At 41.8% G+C, this 17360-nt stretch overlaps 1 protein-coding gene across 1 annotated transcript in view; it reads left to right on the forward strand.

Annotated features, from left to right (window-relative positions):
* The window catches only part of LOC124803065 (pyroglutamylated RF-amide peptide receptor-like), a 318321-nt gene that overhangs the window by 284947 nt on the left and 16014 nt on the right, over nucleotides 1-17360 (forward strand). The window contains exon 5 of the mRNA XM_047264192.1: nucleotides 2750-2910. Within this exon, the coding sequence (XP_047120148.1) occupies nucleotides 2750-2910 (161 nt within the window). The remainder of the gene's footprint in view (nucleotides 1-2749; nucleotides 2911-17360) is intronic.

Raw genomic sequence — 17360 nt, forward strand, 5'->3', positions numbered from 1 at the left:
GCAGAAAGGTGGAAGGAGTATATGAAAATGGAAGAGGATGAAGATGAAATGGGAGATATGATACTGCGTGAAGAGTTTGACAGAGCACTAAAAGACCTGATTCGAAAGAAGGCCCCCGGAGTAGACAACATTCCATTAGAACTACTGACAGCCTTGGGAGAGCCAGTCCTGAGTCCTGAGAAAACTCTACCGCCTGGTGAGCAAGATGTACGAGACAGGAAATACCCTCAGACTTCAAGAAGAATGTAATAATTCCAATCCCGAAGAAAGCAGGTGGTGAGAGATGTGAAAATTATCGAACTATCAGTTTAAGAGGTCACAGCTGCAAAATACTAACACGAATTCTTTACAGAAGAATGGAAAAACTGATAGAAGCTGACCTCGGGGAAGATCAGTTTGGATTCCGTAGAAATGATGGAACACGTGAGGCAATACTGACCCTAAGACTTATTTTAGGAGAAAGATTAAGGAAAGGCAAACCTACGTTTCTAGCATTTGTAGACTTAGAGAAAGCTTTTGACAATGTTGATTGGAATACTATATTCCAAATTCTGAAGGTGGCAGGGGTAAAATACAGGGAGCGAAAGGCTATTTACAATTTGTACAGAAAGCAGATGACAGTTATCAGAGTCGAGGGGTATGAAAGGGAAGCAGTGGTTGGGAAGGGAGTGAAACACGGTTTTGACCTATCCCCGATTTTATTCAATCTGTATATTGAGCAAGCAATAAAGGACACAAAAGAAAAGTTCGGAGTAGATATTAAAATCCCAGGAGAAGAAATAAAAACTTTGAGGTTCGCTGATGACATTGTAATTCTGTCAGAGACAGCAAGGGACTTGGAAGAGCAGTTGAACGGAATGGATAGTGTCTTGAAAGGAGGATATAAGATGAACATCAACAAAAGCAAAATGAGGATAATGGAATGTAGTCGAATTGAGTCGATTGATGCTTAGGGAATTAGATTAGGAAATAAGACACTTAAAGTAGTAAGGGAGTTTTGCTATTTTGGGAGAAAAATTACTGATGATGGTCGAAGTAGAGAGGATATAAAATGCAGACTGGCAATGGCAAGGAAAGCGTTTCTGAAGAAGAAAAATTTGTTAACATCGATTATAGATTTAAATGTCAGGAAGTCGTTTCTTAAAGTATTTGTATGGAGTGTAGCCATGTATGGAAGTGAAACGTGGACGATAAATAGTTTAGACAAGAAGAGAATAGAAGCTTTCGAAATGTGGTGCTTCAGATTAATGCTGAAAATTAGATGGGTAGATCACATAACTAATGAGGAGTTATTGAATGGAATTGGGGAGAAGAGGAGCTTCTGGCACAACTTGACTAGAAGAAGGGATCGGTTGGCAGGACATGTTCTGAGGCATCGAGGGATCACCAATTTAGTATTGGAGGGCAGCGTGGAGGGTAAAAATCGTACAGGGAGACCAAGAGATGAATACACTTAGCAGATTCAGAAGGATGTAGGCTGCAGTAGGTATTGGGAGATGAAGAAGCTTTCACAGGATAGAGTAGTATGGAGAGCTGCATCAAACCAGTCTCAGGACTGAAGACCACAACAACAACGATATAATTGAAAACTCGCTTTCAAAAATCTGCTTTCATCCAGGCAGGTTTTTTGTAATTTTTTTTACATGTGCCACGTCCACGTTTCAAATGAGGTGCACGAAAAATGTTTTTCTAGTCCAATCTAAGGATGTGGTCTACGAACACGCTCCTTCTTTTCCTGATGATGTACAAGATCCTCTCTATCTTGGTACACCGTTCTTCATTCGCTCGTCCTCTAAACTGAACATCTTCTGAACTCCTAGGTACTCCCGTTTTTACTAGGTTAAGAGTTTCTGCTCTGTCTTGGTACACTGTTTTTGATTCGCTCGTCCTCTAAATTGAACATCTTCTGAACTTCTAGGTACTCCCGTTTTTACTAGGTTAAGAGTTTCTGCTGCGTATAAGGCTTCGTGGTGCATCACTATTTGGTAATGACCCAATTTTGCATTGATCGAATTATTCATCTTATTATCTCCCTCAGCGCCAACTCTTAGATTCTACGGGCCGCGCTCCCTTCCATAAGCGCCAAGCCCGTTGTAGGGTCTACGGGCCAGCGTGTTTCGTCGATTAAAAACCACTGCGCGCTGTTCTTGCAGCTCATATGACCAACATACTGTTATTTATTAGTTGCACGGATAGGTGGCGTGAATGTGCGTCTAGTTTTCGCATTATTTCGTTCGTTGTAAGTAATTGTTTTCGTCTACAGATGGTGCACGTTATTGGTATTCTGTGTAAGAGAAATGGCGCTGGCGCACCGTGGTTTATCTTATGAAGAAACTTCCAATTTGCTAAACTTTGGAGACATTGACGATGCTCTAGGTAGAGAAGATGATTTGGACGACACAGGTGTCTTTGAAAGCGACAAAATGGTGTCGGAATCTGTTTTCTTCCATTTGTTCTTACTAGAAGTATCAAATTCATTTTGGTTGCACAGTTCATTTCACTGCGGAGGAAAATGAGTTGAGTGTTGTGTGACAAGAAGGTGAGCACTGGGTTGAAAGGGAATGTGCACAAGTCGGTGGTAAAGCCTGCTATGATATACAGGGCAGAGACATGGCCAATCCATTCTCTCAATTGTTTATATCTCGCCACCTACTATATTTACCCTCCTCTGAGTGTCATCAATTTAGGAGCCGTTTAGTAATGTTGAGTTCCAAACTGGAAATGGCCTCTGACCCGTTGTTTTTGGCAGGTGATCAAGATGCTGGTGGCGGTGGTGGTGCTGTTCGTGCTGTGCTGGGGCCCGCTGCTGGTGGACAATGTGCTGACCGCCTTTCGCCAGCTGCCGTCCTACCGCACCGACAGCCTCAAGCACATGGCCACCGCCTTCCACCTAATGGCCTACTTCAACAGGTCTGCACTGCTTTCATATGAGTATCTTAAGCTCATGGCAGATGAAATGGGTACACTCTCAGCAGCTCAAATGGATAGCTATCAACCATGAACAACAATGTTCAGGTGTGGTGCACTATAACAGTGTGGGATACATTACTGCTGACAAGTAAGACCTGCTTCAACTGATCTTGAAAGTTACCGCGTTCAAATGGATGTAGGGTCCAGGGATATAATTCTGACGAGGAAGAAACCACGTAGGGGGTTCCCCAAGGTTCAATCTTAGGTCCACTACTGTTCCTCATTTATGTACACGACCCTCCGTCTTGTATGGAACAAGCAGAATTAATTCTTTTTGCAGATGACACTAGTATTGTAATCAGTCCTAGCATACGTACAGAAACAGAAATAGTAAACAATATTCTTAATAGATTCATTGACTGGTTTCCTGCGAATGGTCTCACTATCAACTTTAAAAAGAAACAACATATTCGGTTCTGCACATCTAGAGGTACAACACCAATGGTAAGTAAAAAAAAAGTAAATACGGTAAAAACTTCAAATTACTTAGGGGTTCATAATGATGAGAATTTAATTGGAAGAAGCACAGTTCGGAGCTCCTAAAACAATTCATTTCATCCACATTTGCTTTTAGAAACATTGCAAATCTTTCGGAGGACAAATCAGTAAGTTGGCATATTTTGCGTAATTTCGTTCAGTAATTTCGTATGGAATAATGTTGTAAGCTAATTCATCTTTAAGATAGAAAGTCTTCTTTCCACAAAAATATGCTATAAGAATAACATGTGGTGCTTACCCACGAGCATCTTGTAGACATCTGTTTAAGAAGTTGTGCATTCTGACTATTGCTTCACAGTATATTTGTTCTTTCATGAAGTTTGTTGTAAATATTCCACTACAGATCAAAAGTAACAATGACATACATAATTACAATACCAGAAGGAAAAATGGCATTCATTACTCCGCATTACGGTTGTGTTCAGTTCAAAAAGTTGTGGACAATGCTGCAATTTCTATTCCTGTAATGTGTAAAGAATTAATAACTCACATCTGAGTATATTTTTTATGAGCAAAATGAATTTTCGATGTGAATGTAAAATGACTCGTTCCTCACCAGTGCGATCTATCGTGCAAGATGATCTATGGAACATGTTACTAACCAACTAACATTTATGCAGATTTGCAAATACATGTGTAACGTAGACTAGTGTAGGAGCTGCAAAAAAAAGCAATTCTGGTATCGATGACACCAAAAGCAACAGCAAACAGTTTAAATGCGAATACGGCAATACCAAAGACAATTTTACTATTTTTAGTTTACACATCAGTTGACAATCAATGTGAATTCGTGTGTACACATTTGAAGAACATGAACCAAGTTGATAAACCATAATACATGGTCTCATGGTTTGCAGCCTGAATACTGTGCCTGTATACCTCTCCTAAATTTCGTCATTGTACCTGACTTTTCTGTTGCAGGTACAACTCACATCACATTTCTTCTGTGTGGTATTCCTTTACATATTGCATATTGCATGCTAGTCTGGCAGGCAGCGAAAGACTTTCCGAGGGGCCGATCGTAGAGCCTCCCAGTTTCGTTTGACGAACAGGTTTCGGGCGTTATCTATGGCTGACGAAGTCTCTAAGTCGGATGCAGTCACCCACCCTGTTCCAGAGGAAGCTTCTCGGCCAGCAAGATTTGGGCATTGGTGGGTTTGCTCCAACGTTAGGCGCGTAATGCGGCTCCTTAGGTATATGTCTGCCAAGGAGGGGCAGGAAATCAGCGTGCACTCTGTGTGCATACTGGGAGGAGTCATTCCGGATGTGGAAAGGGTGCTTCCCGATGCCATGAAGAGTACAGGAGGTGGTTCATGTCGGTACCAATGACGTGTGTCGCTTTGAATCGGAGGAGATTCTCTCTGGTTTCGGGCGGCTAGTGGAAATGGTAAAGACTGCCAGTCTTGCGAGATCAAGGCGGAGCTCACCATCTGCAGAATCTGCAGTACCGACTGTGGTCCTTTGGTGCAGAGCCTAGTGGAGGGTTTGAATCAGAGGCTCAGGCGGTTCTGTGAACGTGTAGGACGCAGATTCCTTGACTTGCGCAGTCGGGTGGTGGGTTTACGGGTTCCGCTTAATAGGTCCGGAGCCGACTACAGACAGGAAGCGGCTACACGGGTAGAGGGGGCTGTGTGGGTGGGACTGGACTTTTTTGTAAGTTAGAGAGTCTCAGGAAACGACAAAAAGAGCATCCGTCTAAAAGCGGGCAGGTAAAACACAGTAAGGTAGTTGTAGCAACAATCGGTATTGCTCGTAGTTTTAAATTGCTGTAGCTGTATTGGGAAAGAATCAGAGTTCCAAGCCCTAGAAAGCGCTGAAGCTATGGTAAGGTATGGAAAGCTGGCTAAAGCCGGAAATAAGTTCAGCCGAAATTATTTCAAACGATCTAACAGTGTTCAGAAAGGATAGATAAAATACAATTGGTCGTGGAGTATTTATTGCTGTCAGCAGTAGTTTATCTTGTAGTGAAATTGAAGTAGATAGTTCCTGCGAAATAGTATGGGTAGAGATCATACTTGACAGTCAGACTAAATTATTAACTGGGTCGTTTTACAGATCATTCTGCTCAGAAGATATAGTTGCTGAACAGGTCAAAGGAAACTTGGGTCTAATTTCAAATACGCACCCACTCATACAATTATAGTCGGTGATGACTTCAATGCACCCACGATATGCTGAAAAATTATACTTTAAAGCCGGCGGCAGGTATAAAACGTCATCCGAAACTGTACTGAATGTTTTCTCAGAGAATTATTTTGAACAATTAGTTCAAGGGCCCACTCCAAGCAACAAATAATCCTGGACGGATACAGGGATAAGCTACGACAAGGAGTTGCTGCTGCGGTGAATACCGTAAAACCCACAACCATAAAAGAGAAACGCAAAATACGTCTATTTAAAAACGCTTATTAAAATGTTCTTAACGCCTTTTTAAGAAAATGTTTCCACTCTTTCCGATCTGATCATGTAAGCGTAGAAAAGATACGGAATGATTTCAAAGAGATAGTATCGATGGCGATTGAGAGTTATATATCACATAAATTAATAATTGATGGTACTGATCCCCCATCGTACACAAAACGGGTCAGATCGTTGTTGCAGAAACAACGAAAAAAGCACGCAAAATCCCCAAGACTGGCAAAGTTTTGAAGTTCGAAATATAGCTCGTGCTTCATGCGAGATGCTTTTAATAATTTCCACAGCAAAACTCTGTCTCGGAATCTGGCAAACAACCCAGATAAATCCTGGTAATATATAAAGCAATCAATACCTTCACTGCGCGATGACAACTGTGAAGTCACTTATGATAGTGCCACTATAGCAGAGTTATTAAATACGGTTTTCCGAAACTCCTTCACCAAAGAAGACGAAGTATATATTACGCAATTCCACTCAAGAACAACTGCTAAGATGAGAAACATAGAAGTAGATATCCTCGGTGTAGCAAAACAGCTTAAATCACTTAAAAGAGGCAAGGCCTCCGGTCCAGAGTGTATACCAGTCAGATTCCTTTCAGAGTATGCCGATACAATAGTTTCATGTTTAACAATTATATAGAACCAGTCTCTCTTAGAAACATCCTTACCTAAAGATTGGAAAATTGCTCAAGTCACATGATACCCAGGAAGGATATAGGATTAATACTCTGAATTACAGGCCCATATCACTAACGTCAATTTGCAGCAGGGTTTTGGAACATATACTGTGTTCGAACATTATGACTTACCTCGAAGAAAACGAATTATTGACACATAGTCAACACCGGTTCAGAAAAATGTCGTTCTTGTGAAACACAACTAGTTCTCTATACTCATCAAGTAATGAGTGCTATCGACAGGGGACGTCAGGTTGATTGCATATTTTTAGATTTCCAGAAGGTTTTCGGCACCGTTCCTCACAAGCGTGTTCTAACCAAACTGCGTGCCTATGGAATATCGCCTCGGTTGTTTGACTGAATTCGTGATTTTCTATCAAAAATGTCACAGTTCGTAGTAACAGACGGAAAGTCGTGAAGTAAAACAGAAGTAACATCCGGCGTTCTCCAAGGAAGTGTTCTAGTCTATTGTTCCTGATCTATATGAATGACATAGGAGACAAACTGAGTAGCCGTCTTAGATTGTTTGCAGATGATGCTTGCATTCAACGTCTTGTAAAGTCATCAGATGACAAAAACGAATTGCAGAATTATTTAGATATCTGTGAGGTGCGGAAAGTTGCAATTGAACCTGAGTACAGAAAAGTTGGAAGTTATTCACGTCAGTACTAATAGAAATCCTCTAAATTTCGATTGCGCGATAAGTCACACAAATCTGAAGGCTGTAAATTCAACTAAATACTTACGGATTACGATCACATAGATAATATTGTGGGTAGAGCAAACCCAAGACCGCGATTCATTGGCAAAACACTTAGAAGGTGCAACAAGTCTACTAAAGAGACTGCTTACACCATGCTTGTCCTCCATATCCTGGAGTAATGCTGTGCTGTGTGGGATCCGCATCTGGTGGGACTGACAGATGACCTCGAAAAGTACAAAGATGGGCAGCTCGTTTTGTTTTATCGCGACACAGGGGAGATAGTGCCACTGACATGATACGTGAATTGTAGTGGCAATCATTAAAACAGAGGCGTTTTCCGTTGCGACGGGATCTTCTCATGAAGTTTCAATCACCAGCTTTCTCCTCCGATTGCGAAAATATTCTGTTGGCACCCACCTCCATAGGGGGAAATGATTCTCCCGATAAAATAAGAGACATCAGGGCTCGCACTGATAAATTTAAGCGCTCGTTTTTCCCACGCGCCGTTCGAGAGTGGAACGGTCGAGAGAGAAATTGAAGGTGGCTCGTTGAACCCTGTGCCAGGCACTTTATAGTGAATAGCAGTGTAATCACGTAGATGGTAACTGTCGCACGTGGTTGAGCTTACCATCAAGCAATTGTGTATTTTGTGGTAAGATATTCCTAAATTTCTTCTGTTGTGCAGTGTTTCTTATTCACTTCACACCACATCTTCATATCTTACATATTGATTAAACATAATTTAGCAGATAGTACATTCTTAGTCATAGTGCGTGTTGGTGACAATTAGATTCATTTATCTGATTTCTTTCTGCATACCATAGTAATAAGGAGAGAGATTGTGTAGCAAAATATTTCATAAACAGCTATCAGCAATAGAACTCAAGTTAATCTATCTTTATCAGCATCTGAAACCAAATAGCGTGCAGAGAAGAATGTGAGCTGTGCAGTTATCACACGTAAATAACAAGATGGCGCCCAAGCAACGTCCCACATTCGAGTAACTGAATGCAAGGCTCCCATCAAAATTAAACCGTGAGAAATAAATTACCAAGCAGTATAGTGTCATTAAATACAAGAAGATAACTTTACAGCCCCATACGGATATTTCAGCCTACAGTTGAAGATTTAAATTTGCAAGAATAAGAAACAGCATCTTTATGAGCATTGGCATTGTGGCACTAGTTCCAGGAAATTTAGAAATCAGTCATTGCGATGGTGGAAAATTTAAATTTGGCGGCAAATTTAAAACATCTTATATGTCTCAACTGTCCCAGTAGTGCTATGCAAACCAGCGTCTCCAGCTAGTCCTCCCAAGCCTCCCTACTTCTCTCCCATACCCAATCCTTCACTCTCCCCGCAACTTGCGGTGTAGAATTAAAATGAGGCAGCCAACAACGATGTAATTTCAAAAAATAAATAAATAAAACTAAAAAATCCAGTTGCGCTTTTACCCCCCCCCCCCCAACCCCTCCAGCATATCACAGCTTAGTAGTGACATGAGGAAGCTAATCAGATATCAGTTGAAATAAATAAACAAGTGAAACAAACTTTAAAAAATAATCTAATCTACCGCAGTTGTGCTGTGTACCCCACTCCCCCCTTCTTCACCCATCCTCACCAGCCAGTCTCAGCATAATATTAAAATGAGGCACCCAGTTTAAAAAAAAATCGGTATAATTAGCCCAGTTCTGCTTTCTAATCCATTCCCCGTTCCCTCTTCTCTGCCGCCAATACGGTATAGTGTTAAAATGAGGCAGTCAAAACAGGATGTATCATAGAAAATAAAGCAAGTTAAAAAAAGCACTCGTTGCACAAGATATCTCTCTTCTCTCATACAAAGAAATATAGTTGTGTCTGGAAAGTTACACACACACACACACACATATATATATATATATATATATATATATATATATATATATATATATATATATATATATGGTGGTCAATTGATCGTGACCGGGCCAAATATCTCACGAAATAAGCGTCAAAAGAAAAAACTACAAAACTACAAAGACGAAACTTGTCTAACTTGAATGGGCAAACAAGCTGGCGCTATGGTTGGTCCGCTAGATGGCGCTGCCATCGGTCAAAAGGATAACAACAGCGTCTTTTAAAATAAGAACCCCCACTCTTTATTACATATTCGTGTAGCACGTAGAGAAATATGACGGTTTTAGTTGGACCACTTGCTTCGCTTTGTGATGGATGGCACTGTAATAGTCACAAACATATGGCTCACAATTTTAGACTAACAGTTGGTAACAGATAGATGTTTCAAATTAAAATACAGAACGTAGGTATGTTTGAACATTTTATTTCGGTTGTTCCAATGTGATACATGTACCATTGTGAACTCATCATTTCTGAGAACGCATGCTGTTACAGCGTGATTACCTGTAAATACCACGTTAATGCAATAAATGCTCAAAATGATGTCCGTCAACCTCATAGCATTTGCCAATACGTGTAACGACATTCCTCTCAACAGCGAGCAGTTCGCCTTCCGTAATGTTTGCACATGCAGTGACAATGTGCTGACGCATTTTGTCAGGCGTTGTCGGTGAATCACGATAGCAAGTATCCTTCAACTTTCCCCACAGAAAGAAATCCGGGGACGTCAGATCCGGTGAAGGTGCGGGCCACGGTATGGTGCTTCGACGACCAATCCACCTGTCATGAAATATGCTATTCAATACCCCTTCAACCGCACGCGAGCTATGTGCCGGACATACATCATGTTGGAACTACATCACCATTCTGTCATGCAGTGAAACATCTTGTAATAACATCGGTAGAACATTACGTAGGAAATCAGCATACATTGCAACATTTAGATTGCCATCGATAAAATGGGGGCAAATTATCCTTCCTCCCATAATGGCGCACCATACATTAACACGCCAAGGTCGCTGATGTTCCACTTGTCGCAGCCATCGTGGATTTTCCATTGTGCAATAGTGCATATTATGCCGGTTTACGTTACCGCTGTTGGTGAATGACGCTTCGTCGCTAAATAGAACGCGTGCAAAAAATCTGTCATCGTCCCGTAGTTTCTTTTGTGCACAGTGGCAGAACTGTACACGACGTTCAAAGTCGTCGCCATGCAATTCCTGATGCATAGAAATATGGTACGGGTGCAATCGATGTTGAAGTAGCATTCTCAATACCGACGTTTTTGAGATTCCCGATTCTCGCGCAATTTGTCTGCTACTGATGTGCGGATTAGCTGCCACAGCAGCTAAAACACCTACTTGGGCATCATCGTTTGTTGCAGGTCGTGGTTGACTTTTCACATGTGGCTGAACACTTCCTGTTTCCTTAAATAATGTAACAATTCGGCGAACGGTCAGGCCACTTGGATGATGTCGTCCAGGATACCGAACACCATACATAGCACACGCCCATTGGGCATTTTGATCACAATAGTCATACATCAACACGATATCGACGTTATCCGCAATTCGTAGCGCCTAGAACCGCACGGCCACTCCGGCCGGCGTGAATTAAAAAAAAGGGGTACAACGGCCAAGTGGCCCCTCATAAGCCACATAATTCTGTAGTCAGTGGTAAGTGATGCTTGAGCTGATGTAAAGAGTGTCGACACTGGACAGCAGATGATTGGAAGCGAGTGTTTTGGGGCGATGAGTCAGGCAGTACCCTGTGGCATTCCGATGGAAGGAGGAGGTGCTGTCACGGCATAGGGATGATTTTCGTGGTTTGGATGTGGTTCCCTTACTGTACTTAAGAAAAAAACAAACGTGAAAGGATGCAAATATACTTTACAGCAATGTGTACTGTGCACGGAACAGCAACTGTTCGTAGGTGACTGCTCTATTGGTCTGACACTTCTAACCTGAACCCAATGGTGCACCTCAGCGTCCATAATCAGTACCTCCTCTGGTTTCGTCTCTTGAGGAAGGATGGGCTACCATTTCTCAAGGGACATTCAGATGGTGTCCCTAGCAAGGTTCGAGTCGTAATAAAGGCGAAGGGTAGACACACCCCTTATTAATGTCCACTGATGGGTGGCTGGGTAATTTTGATCAGTTAGTGCACATTGCTCCAAAGTGACCTGTGTGATCTTTTATGTGGTTCATCTACATCTAAATCTACGTGATTGCTCTGCTATTCACAATAAAGTGCCTGGCAGAGGGTTCAATGAACCACCTTCAAGCTGTCTCTCTACTGTTCCACTCTCGAAAAGCACGCGTGAAAAACGAGCACTTACATTTTCCTGTGCGAGCCCTGATTTCTCTTATTTTATCCTGATGATCATTTCTCCCTATGTAGGTGGGTGCCAACAGAATGTTTTCGCAATCGGAGGAGAAAACTGGTGATTGAAATTTCAAGAGAGGATCTCGTCGGAACGAAAAACGCCTTTGTTTTAACGATTGCCATTCCAATTCACGTGTCATACCTGTGACACTGTCTCCCCTATTTCACGATAATAAAAACGAGCTGCCTTTGTTTGTACATTTTCGACGTCATCCGTCAGTCATACCTGATACGGATTCCACACCGTACAGCAGTACTCCAGAATAGGGCTGACAAGCGTGGTGTAAGGAGTCTCTTTAGTAGACCTGTTGCACCTTCTAAGTGTTCTGCCAATGAATCGCAGTCTTTGATTTGTTCTATCCACAATATTATCTATGTGATCGTTCCAATTTAGGCTATTTGTAATTGTAAACCCTAAGTATTTTGTTGAATTTACAGCCTTCAAACGCATGTGACTTATCGCGTAATCGAAATTTAGCGAGTTTCTTTTAGTACTCATGTGAATAACTTCACACTTTTCCTTATTCAGGGTCAATTGCCACTTTTCGCACCATACACATATCTTATTTAAATCGTCTTGCAAGTCGTTTTGATCATCTGATGACTTTACAAGGCGGTAAATGACAGCACCACTTGCAAACAATCTAAGAGGGCTACTCTGTTTGTCTCCTATGTCGTTAATATATATCAGGAACAATAGAGGGCCCATAACACTTCCTTGGGGAACGCCGGATATTACTTCTGTTTTACTCGATGACTTTCCGTCTATAACTAAGAACTTTGTCCTTTCTGACAGGAAATCACGAATCTAGTGGCACAACTGAGGCGATATTCCGTAGGCACGCAGTTTGATTAGAAGACGCTTGTGAGGAACGGTGTCGAAAGTCTACTGGACATCAGAAATATGGAATGAATTTGACATATCCTGTCGATAGCACTCATTACTTTCGAGTTTACAGAGCTAGTTGTGTTTCAAAAGAACTATATTTTCTGAAACCGTGCTGACTGTGTGTCAATAAATCGTTTTCTTCGAGGTAGTTGATAATGTTCGAATACAGTATATGTTCCAAAACCCTACTGCAAGCCTACGTTAGTGATATAGGCCTGTAATTCAACGGATTACTCCTACTTCCGTTTTTGGGTATTGCAGTGACGTGAGTAATTTTCCAGTCTTTAGGTAAGGATCTTTGTGTGAGCGAGTGGTTGTGTATAATTGCTAAATATGGGGTTATTTTATCAGCATACTCTGAGAGGAACCTGACTGGTATAGAATCTGGATCGGAGCAGCGATTTAAGCTGCTTCGTTACTCCGAGGATATCTACTTCAATGTTTCTCATCTTGGCAGTTATTCTTGATTGGAATTCAGGAATATTTATTTAGTCTTCTTTGGTGAAGGAGTTTCGGAAAACCGTGTTTAATAACTCTGCTTTAGTGTCACTGTCATCGGTGACTTCACCGTTGTTATCCCGCGGTGAAGGTATTAATTGTGTCTTGCCACTGTTGTGCTTTATGTATGACAAGAATCTCTTTGGGTTTTCTGCCAGATTTCGAGACATAATTTTGTTGTGGAAATTATTAAAAGCATCTCGCATTGCAGTACGCGCTGTATTTCGAACTTTTGTAAAACTTAGCTGATCTTGGGGATTTTGCGTTCTCTTAAATTTCGCATGCTTTTTTCGTTGCTTCTGCCACAGCAATCTGACACGTTTTGTGTACCATGGGGGATCAGTACCATCACTTATTAATTTATGTGCTATATATATCTCGACTGGTGTCGATACTGTATCTTTGGTAACATTCCACGATTTTTCTACGCTTACATGATCAGATAGGAAGGAGTGAAGACTGTCTCCTAAAAGTGCGGAGATGCTTATTAAAACCCTCATAGTTCTTTTATTGGCACTATTTAAGTACATTAATAGATTATCTTTGTATCAAACATTAAGTTCATTTAATACATAGAAACTGGTTGCAGAAACATGCACATGAGTGCTATTGCAAATGTAAGTAACAGTCAAGATGCATTGAGAATTACCTATATTACCTTCATATCTAAGACTCGCAGAAATTTCAGTCCTACTTACAGATTTTGTAAACACTATGGACCCCCACATTAATACCTTGTCAGGGAATAGGTAATGGGTAACAGATGAAGCATGCCATTTGACATTATCGATTTGTCATTTACCATTTACCATTCACATTCATTCTCCACTGACAATCATTCTCTGAGTTGAACATAATTTCTACACTGACTGTAATTCTCTCCATCAACCATAATACATCAACATCTACATCTACATCCATACTCCACAAGTCACCTGACGGTGTGTGGCGGAGGGTACCTCGAGTACCTCCTTAGGTTGTCCCTTTTATTCCAGTCTCGTATTGTTCGTGGAAAGAAGGATTGTCGGTATGCCTCTGTGTGGGCTCTAATCTCTCTGATTTTATCCTCATGGTCTCTTCGCGAGATATACGTAGGAGGGAGCAATATACTGCTTGACTCCTCGGTGAAGGTATGTTCTCGAAACTTCAACAAAAGCCCGTACCGAGCTACCGAGCGTCTCTCCTGCAGAGTTTCCCACTGGAGTTTATCTATCACCTCCGTAACGCTTTCGCGATTACTAAATGATCCTGTAGCGAAGCGCGCTGCTCTCCGTTGGATGTTCTCTATCTCTTCTATCAACCCTGCTGAGCAGTATTCAAGCAGTGGGCGAACAAGCGTACTGTAACCTACTTCCCTTGTTTTCGGATTGCATTTCCTTAAGATTCTTCCAATGAATCTCAGTCTGGCATATGCTTTACCGACGATCAACTTTATATGATCATTGCAATTTAAATCGTTCCTAATGCGTACTCCCAAATAATTTATGGAATTAACTGCTTCCGGTTGCTGACCTGCTATATTGTAGCTAAATGATAAGGGATCTTTCTTTCTGCATATTCGCAGCACATTACACTTGTCTACATTGGGATTTAATTGCCATTCCCAGCACCATGCGTCAATTCGTTGCAAATCCTCCTGCGTTTCAGTACAATTTTCCATTGTTACAATCTCTCGATATATTACAGCATCATCCGCAAAAAACCTCAGTGAACTTCCGATGTTATCCACAAGGTCATTTATGTATATTGTGAATAGCAACGGTCCTACGACACTCCCCTGCGGCACACCTGAAATCACTCTTACTTTGTAAGACTTCTCTCCATTGAAAATGACATGCTGCGTTCTGTTATCTAGGAACTCTTCAACCCAATCACACAATTGATCTGATAGTCCATATGCTCTTACTTTGTTCATTAAACGACTGTGGGGAACTGTATCTGACTTGCGGAAGTCAAGAAACACGGTATCTACGTGGTAACCCGTGTCTATGGCCCTCTGAGTCTCGTGGACGAATAGTGCGACCTGGGATTCACACGATCGTCTTGTTCAAAACCCATGCTGATTCCTACAGAGTAGATTTCTAGTCTCTAGAAAATTCATTATACTCGAACAAAATACGTGTTCCAAAATTCAACAACTGATCGACGTTAGAGATATACGTCTATAGTTCTGCACATCTGTTCGACGTCCCTTCTTGAAAACGGGGATAACCTGGGCCTTTTCCAATTCTTTGGAACGCTACGCTCTTCTAGAGAAGTACGGTACACCGCTGCAAGAAGGGGGGCAAATTCCTTCGCGTACTCTGTGTAAAATCGAACTGGTATCCCATCAGGTCCAGCGGCCTTTCCTCTTTTGAGCGATTTTAATTGTGTCTCTATCCCTCTGTCATCTATTTCGATACCTACGATTTTATCATCTGTGCGACAATCTAGAGAAGTACACTGACGCACGTTCTCCATTGACCATAATTTACTATGTTTACCATAATGCTCACCATTTACCTCTGTTCTCTGTTGACCATCATTGTCTCCATTAACCATCATTCTCTCAACCTAATGGTGATCAGGTGTTACCACATATCACTTATCTACTGTGCAGCCCCATCTTTGAATTTTGCAAGACATGTGTGACACAGAATATTTTAACATCTGCCTCATTATCATCACTCGTTTTTTAGATCGTGGTAAATTTCCTCTCTTCATAATGCTGGCTTTAATGAGGCAACACGTAATACTATATATTACATGGGTTTTAAAAGGCTTTAATCCTTAGGCTAGTGAGGAAATAAAAGTATAATCTGTTAATGCCGGAATACAGTCCGCCTCCACCCCCGCCCCACCCCCTCCATCAAGTTTACACTCTGTATCAGCAAAAAATAACATCTTTTTGTACTGTGGTAGTGGTTGAAATTCTGATCAAATGGCTATGTTAATGCATTCCAAGAAGTATGATGATTTGCATTTTGCACTGTTGAGTTTACTTTGGTATTTCTCAACATATTTTCTGCTGTAGGTTGAATCAGTAGTAATATTGTAGATGAATTTACTGTTTCCAGAATTAAATGTTGTCATTGAATGAGCTGTGTGTATTTTAAAAAGTAGTACAAACAATTTAAATATCGAAATATTGAATTAGAATATACATTGTGCTTATAAAGTGTGTGAGATGTTACATACTTAGAGAAAAAGTACAGATTATTTTGTTCACCTTTTCATAGAGGTCTGTAATATTATACTCAGATAAGCGCGCGCGCGCGCGCGCGCGCACGTGTGTGTATGTGTGTGTTTGTTTGTTCGTACTTGATAAAAGATAAATAATTTTATCGAAGAATGCTTGAGTTGATGTAAAGAGTGACGGCACTGGACAGCGGATGATTGGAAGCGAGTGTTTTGGGGCGATGAGTCAGGCAGTACCCTGTGGCATTCGGATGGAAGGAGGAGGTGCTGTCACGGCATAGGGATGATTTTCGTGGTTTGGATGCGGTTCCCTTATTGAACTTAAGAAAACACCAAACGCGAAATGATGCAAACATATTTTACAGCACTGTATACTGTGCACGGAACAGCAACTGTTCGTAGGTGACGGCTGTATTGGTCTGACAGTTGACCCTACATAAAGCAGCATCAGTGAGGCAATGATTTGTGTGCAATAACATTCATAAAATACTGCCTATTGGCTTCTGTCTCGCGTTCTTCGGCCGACATTCATCTAGTGATTTTACTGACGTTTCGCTAGCACGAGTGGCTGGTATTGTCAAACCTTCACTTTTCATTGCCGGTGGTGAACTACAGCCGAGCTCGCGGCCGCAGACTATATGCAGCTGGTGCGCCAACGTCCGAGGGCTTCTCAGCGGTCATTTCCGGTGCGGTTCTCCTCTTGCTACCTGCGATGGTCGTTCTCTGGAGTACGGGAAGCCAGGTTCCGTTTACCTTAAGGATTTTCTCTTGCTTGTTGAAACTGTTCGCGTGTTTTTGTATTTCTACAGCTTCTCTGAACAAGCGCGTATGATAGTGCTTCTCTACAGCCAGAACTTTCGTGTCGGCGAATTTTATTACGTGGTCGGTCTCACTCAGTGCGTGCTCTGTCACGGCCGATTTCTCCTCCTGCCCCAAACTGCAATATCGCTTATGCTATTGGATCCTGGTGTTAATTGATCGTCCAGTCAAGAAAGAGGAAAGCCTTAAGGTAAACGGATCCTGGCTTCCCGTACTGCAGCGAACGACCGTCGCAGGTAGCAAGAGGAGAACCGCACCGGAAATGACCGCGGAGAAGCCCTCGGACGTTGGAACGCCAGGTACATATAGTCTGCGGCCGCGAGCTCGGCTCCAGTTCACCACCGGCAGTGGAGGGTGAAGCTTTGGCAATGCCAGCCACTCGTGCTGGCGAAACGTTAGTAAAATCATTAGATGAACATCGGCCGAAGAAC

The sequence above is a fragment of the Schistocerca piceifrons genome, chromosome 6, assembly GCF_021461385.2.
Source record: "Schistocerca piceifrons isolate TAMUIC-IGC-003096 chromosome 6, iqSchPice1.1, whole genome shotgun sequence".
Taxonomy (NCBI): Eukaryota; Metazoa; Arthropoda; class Insecta; order Orthoptera; family Acrididae; genus Schistocerca; species Schistocerca piceifrons.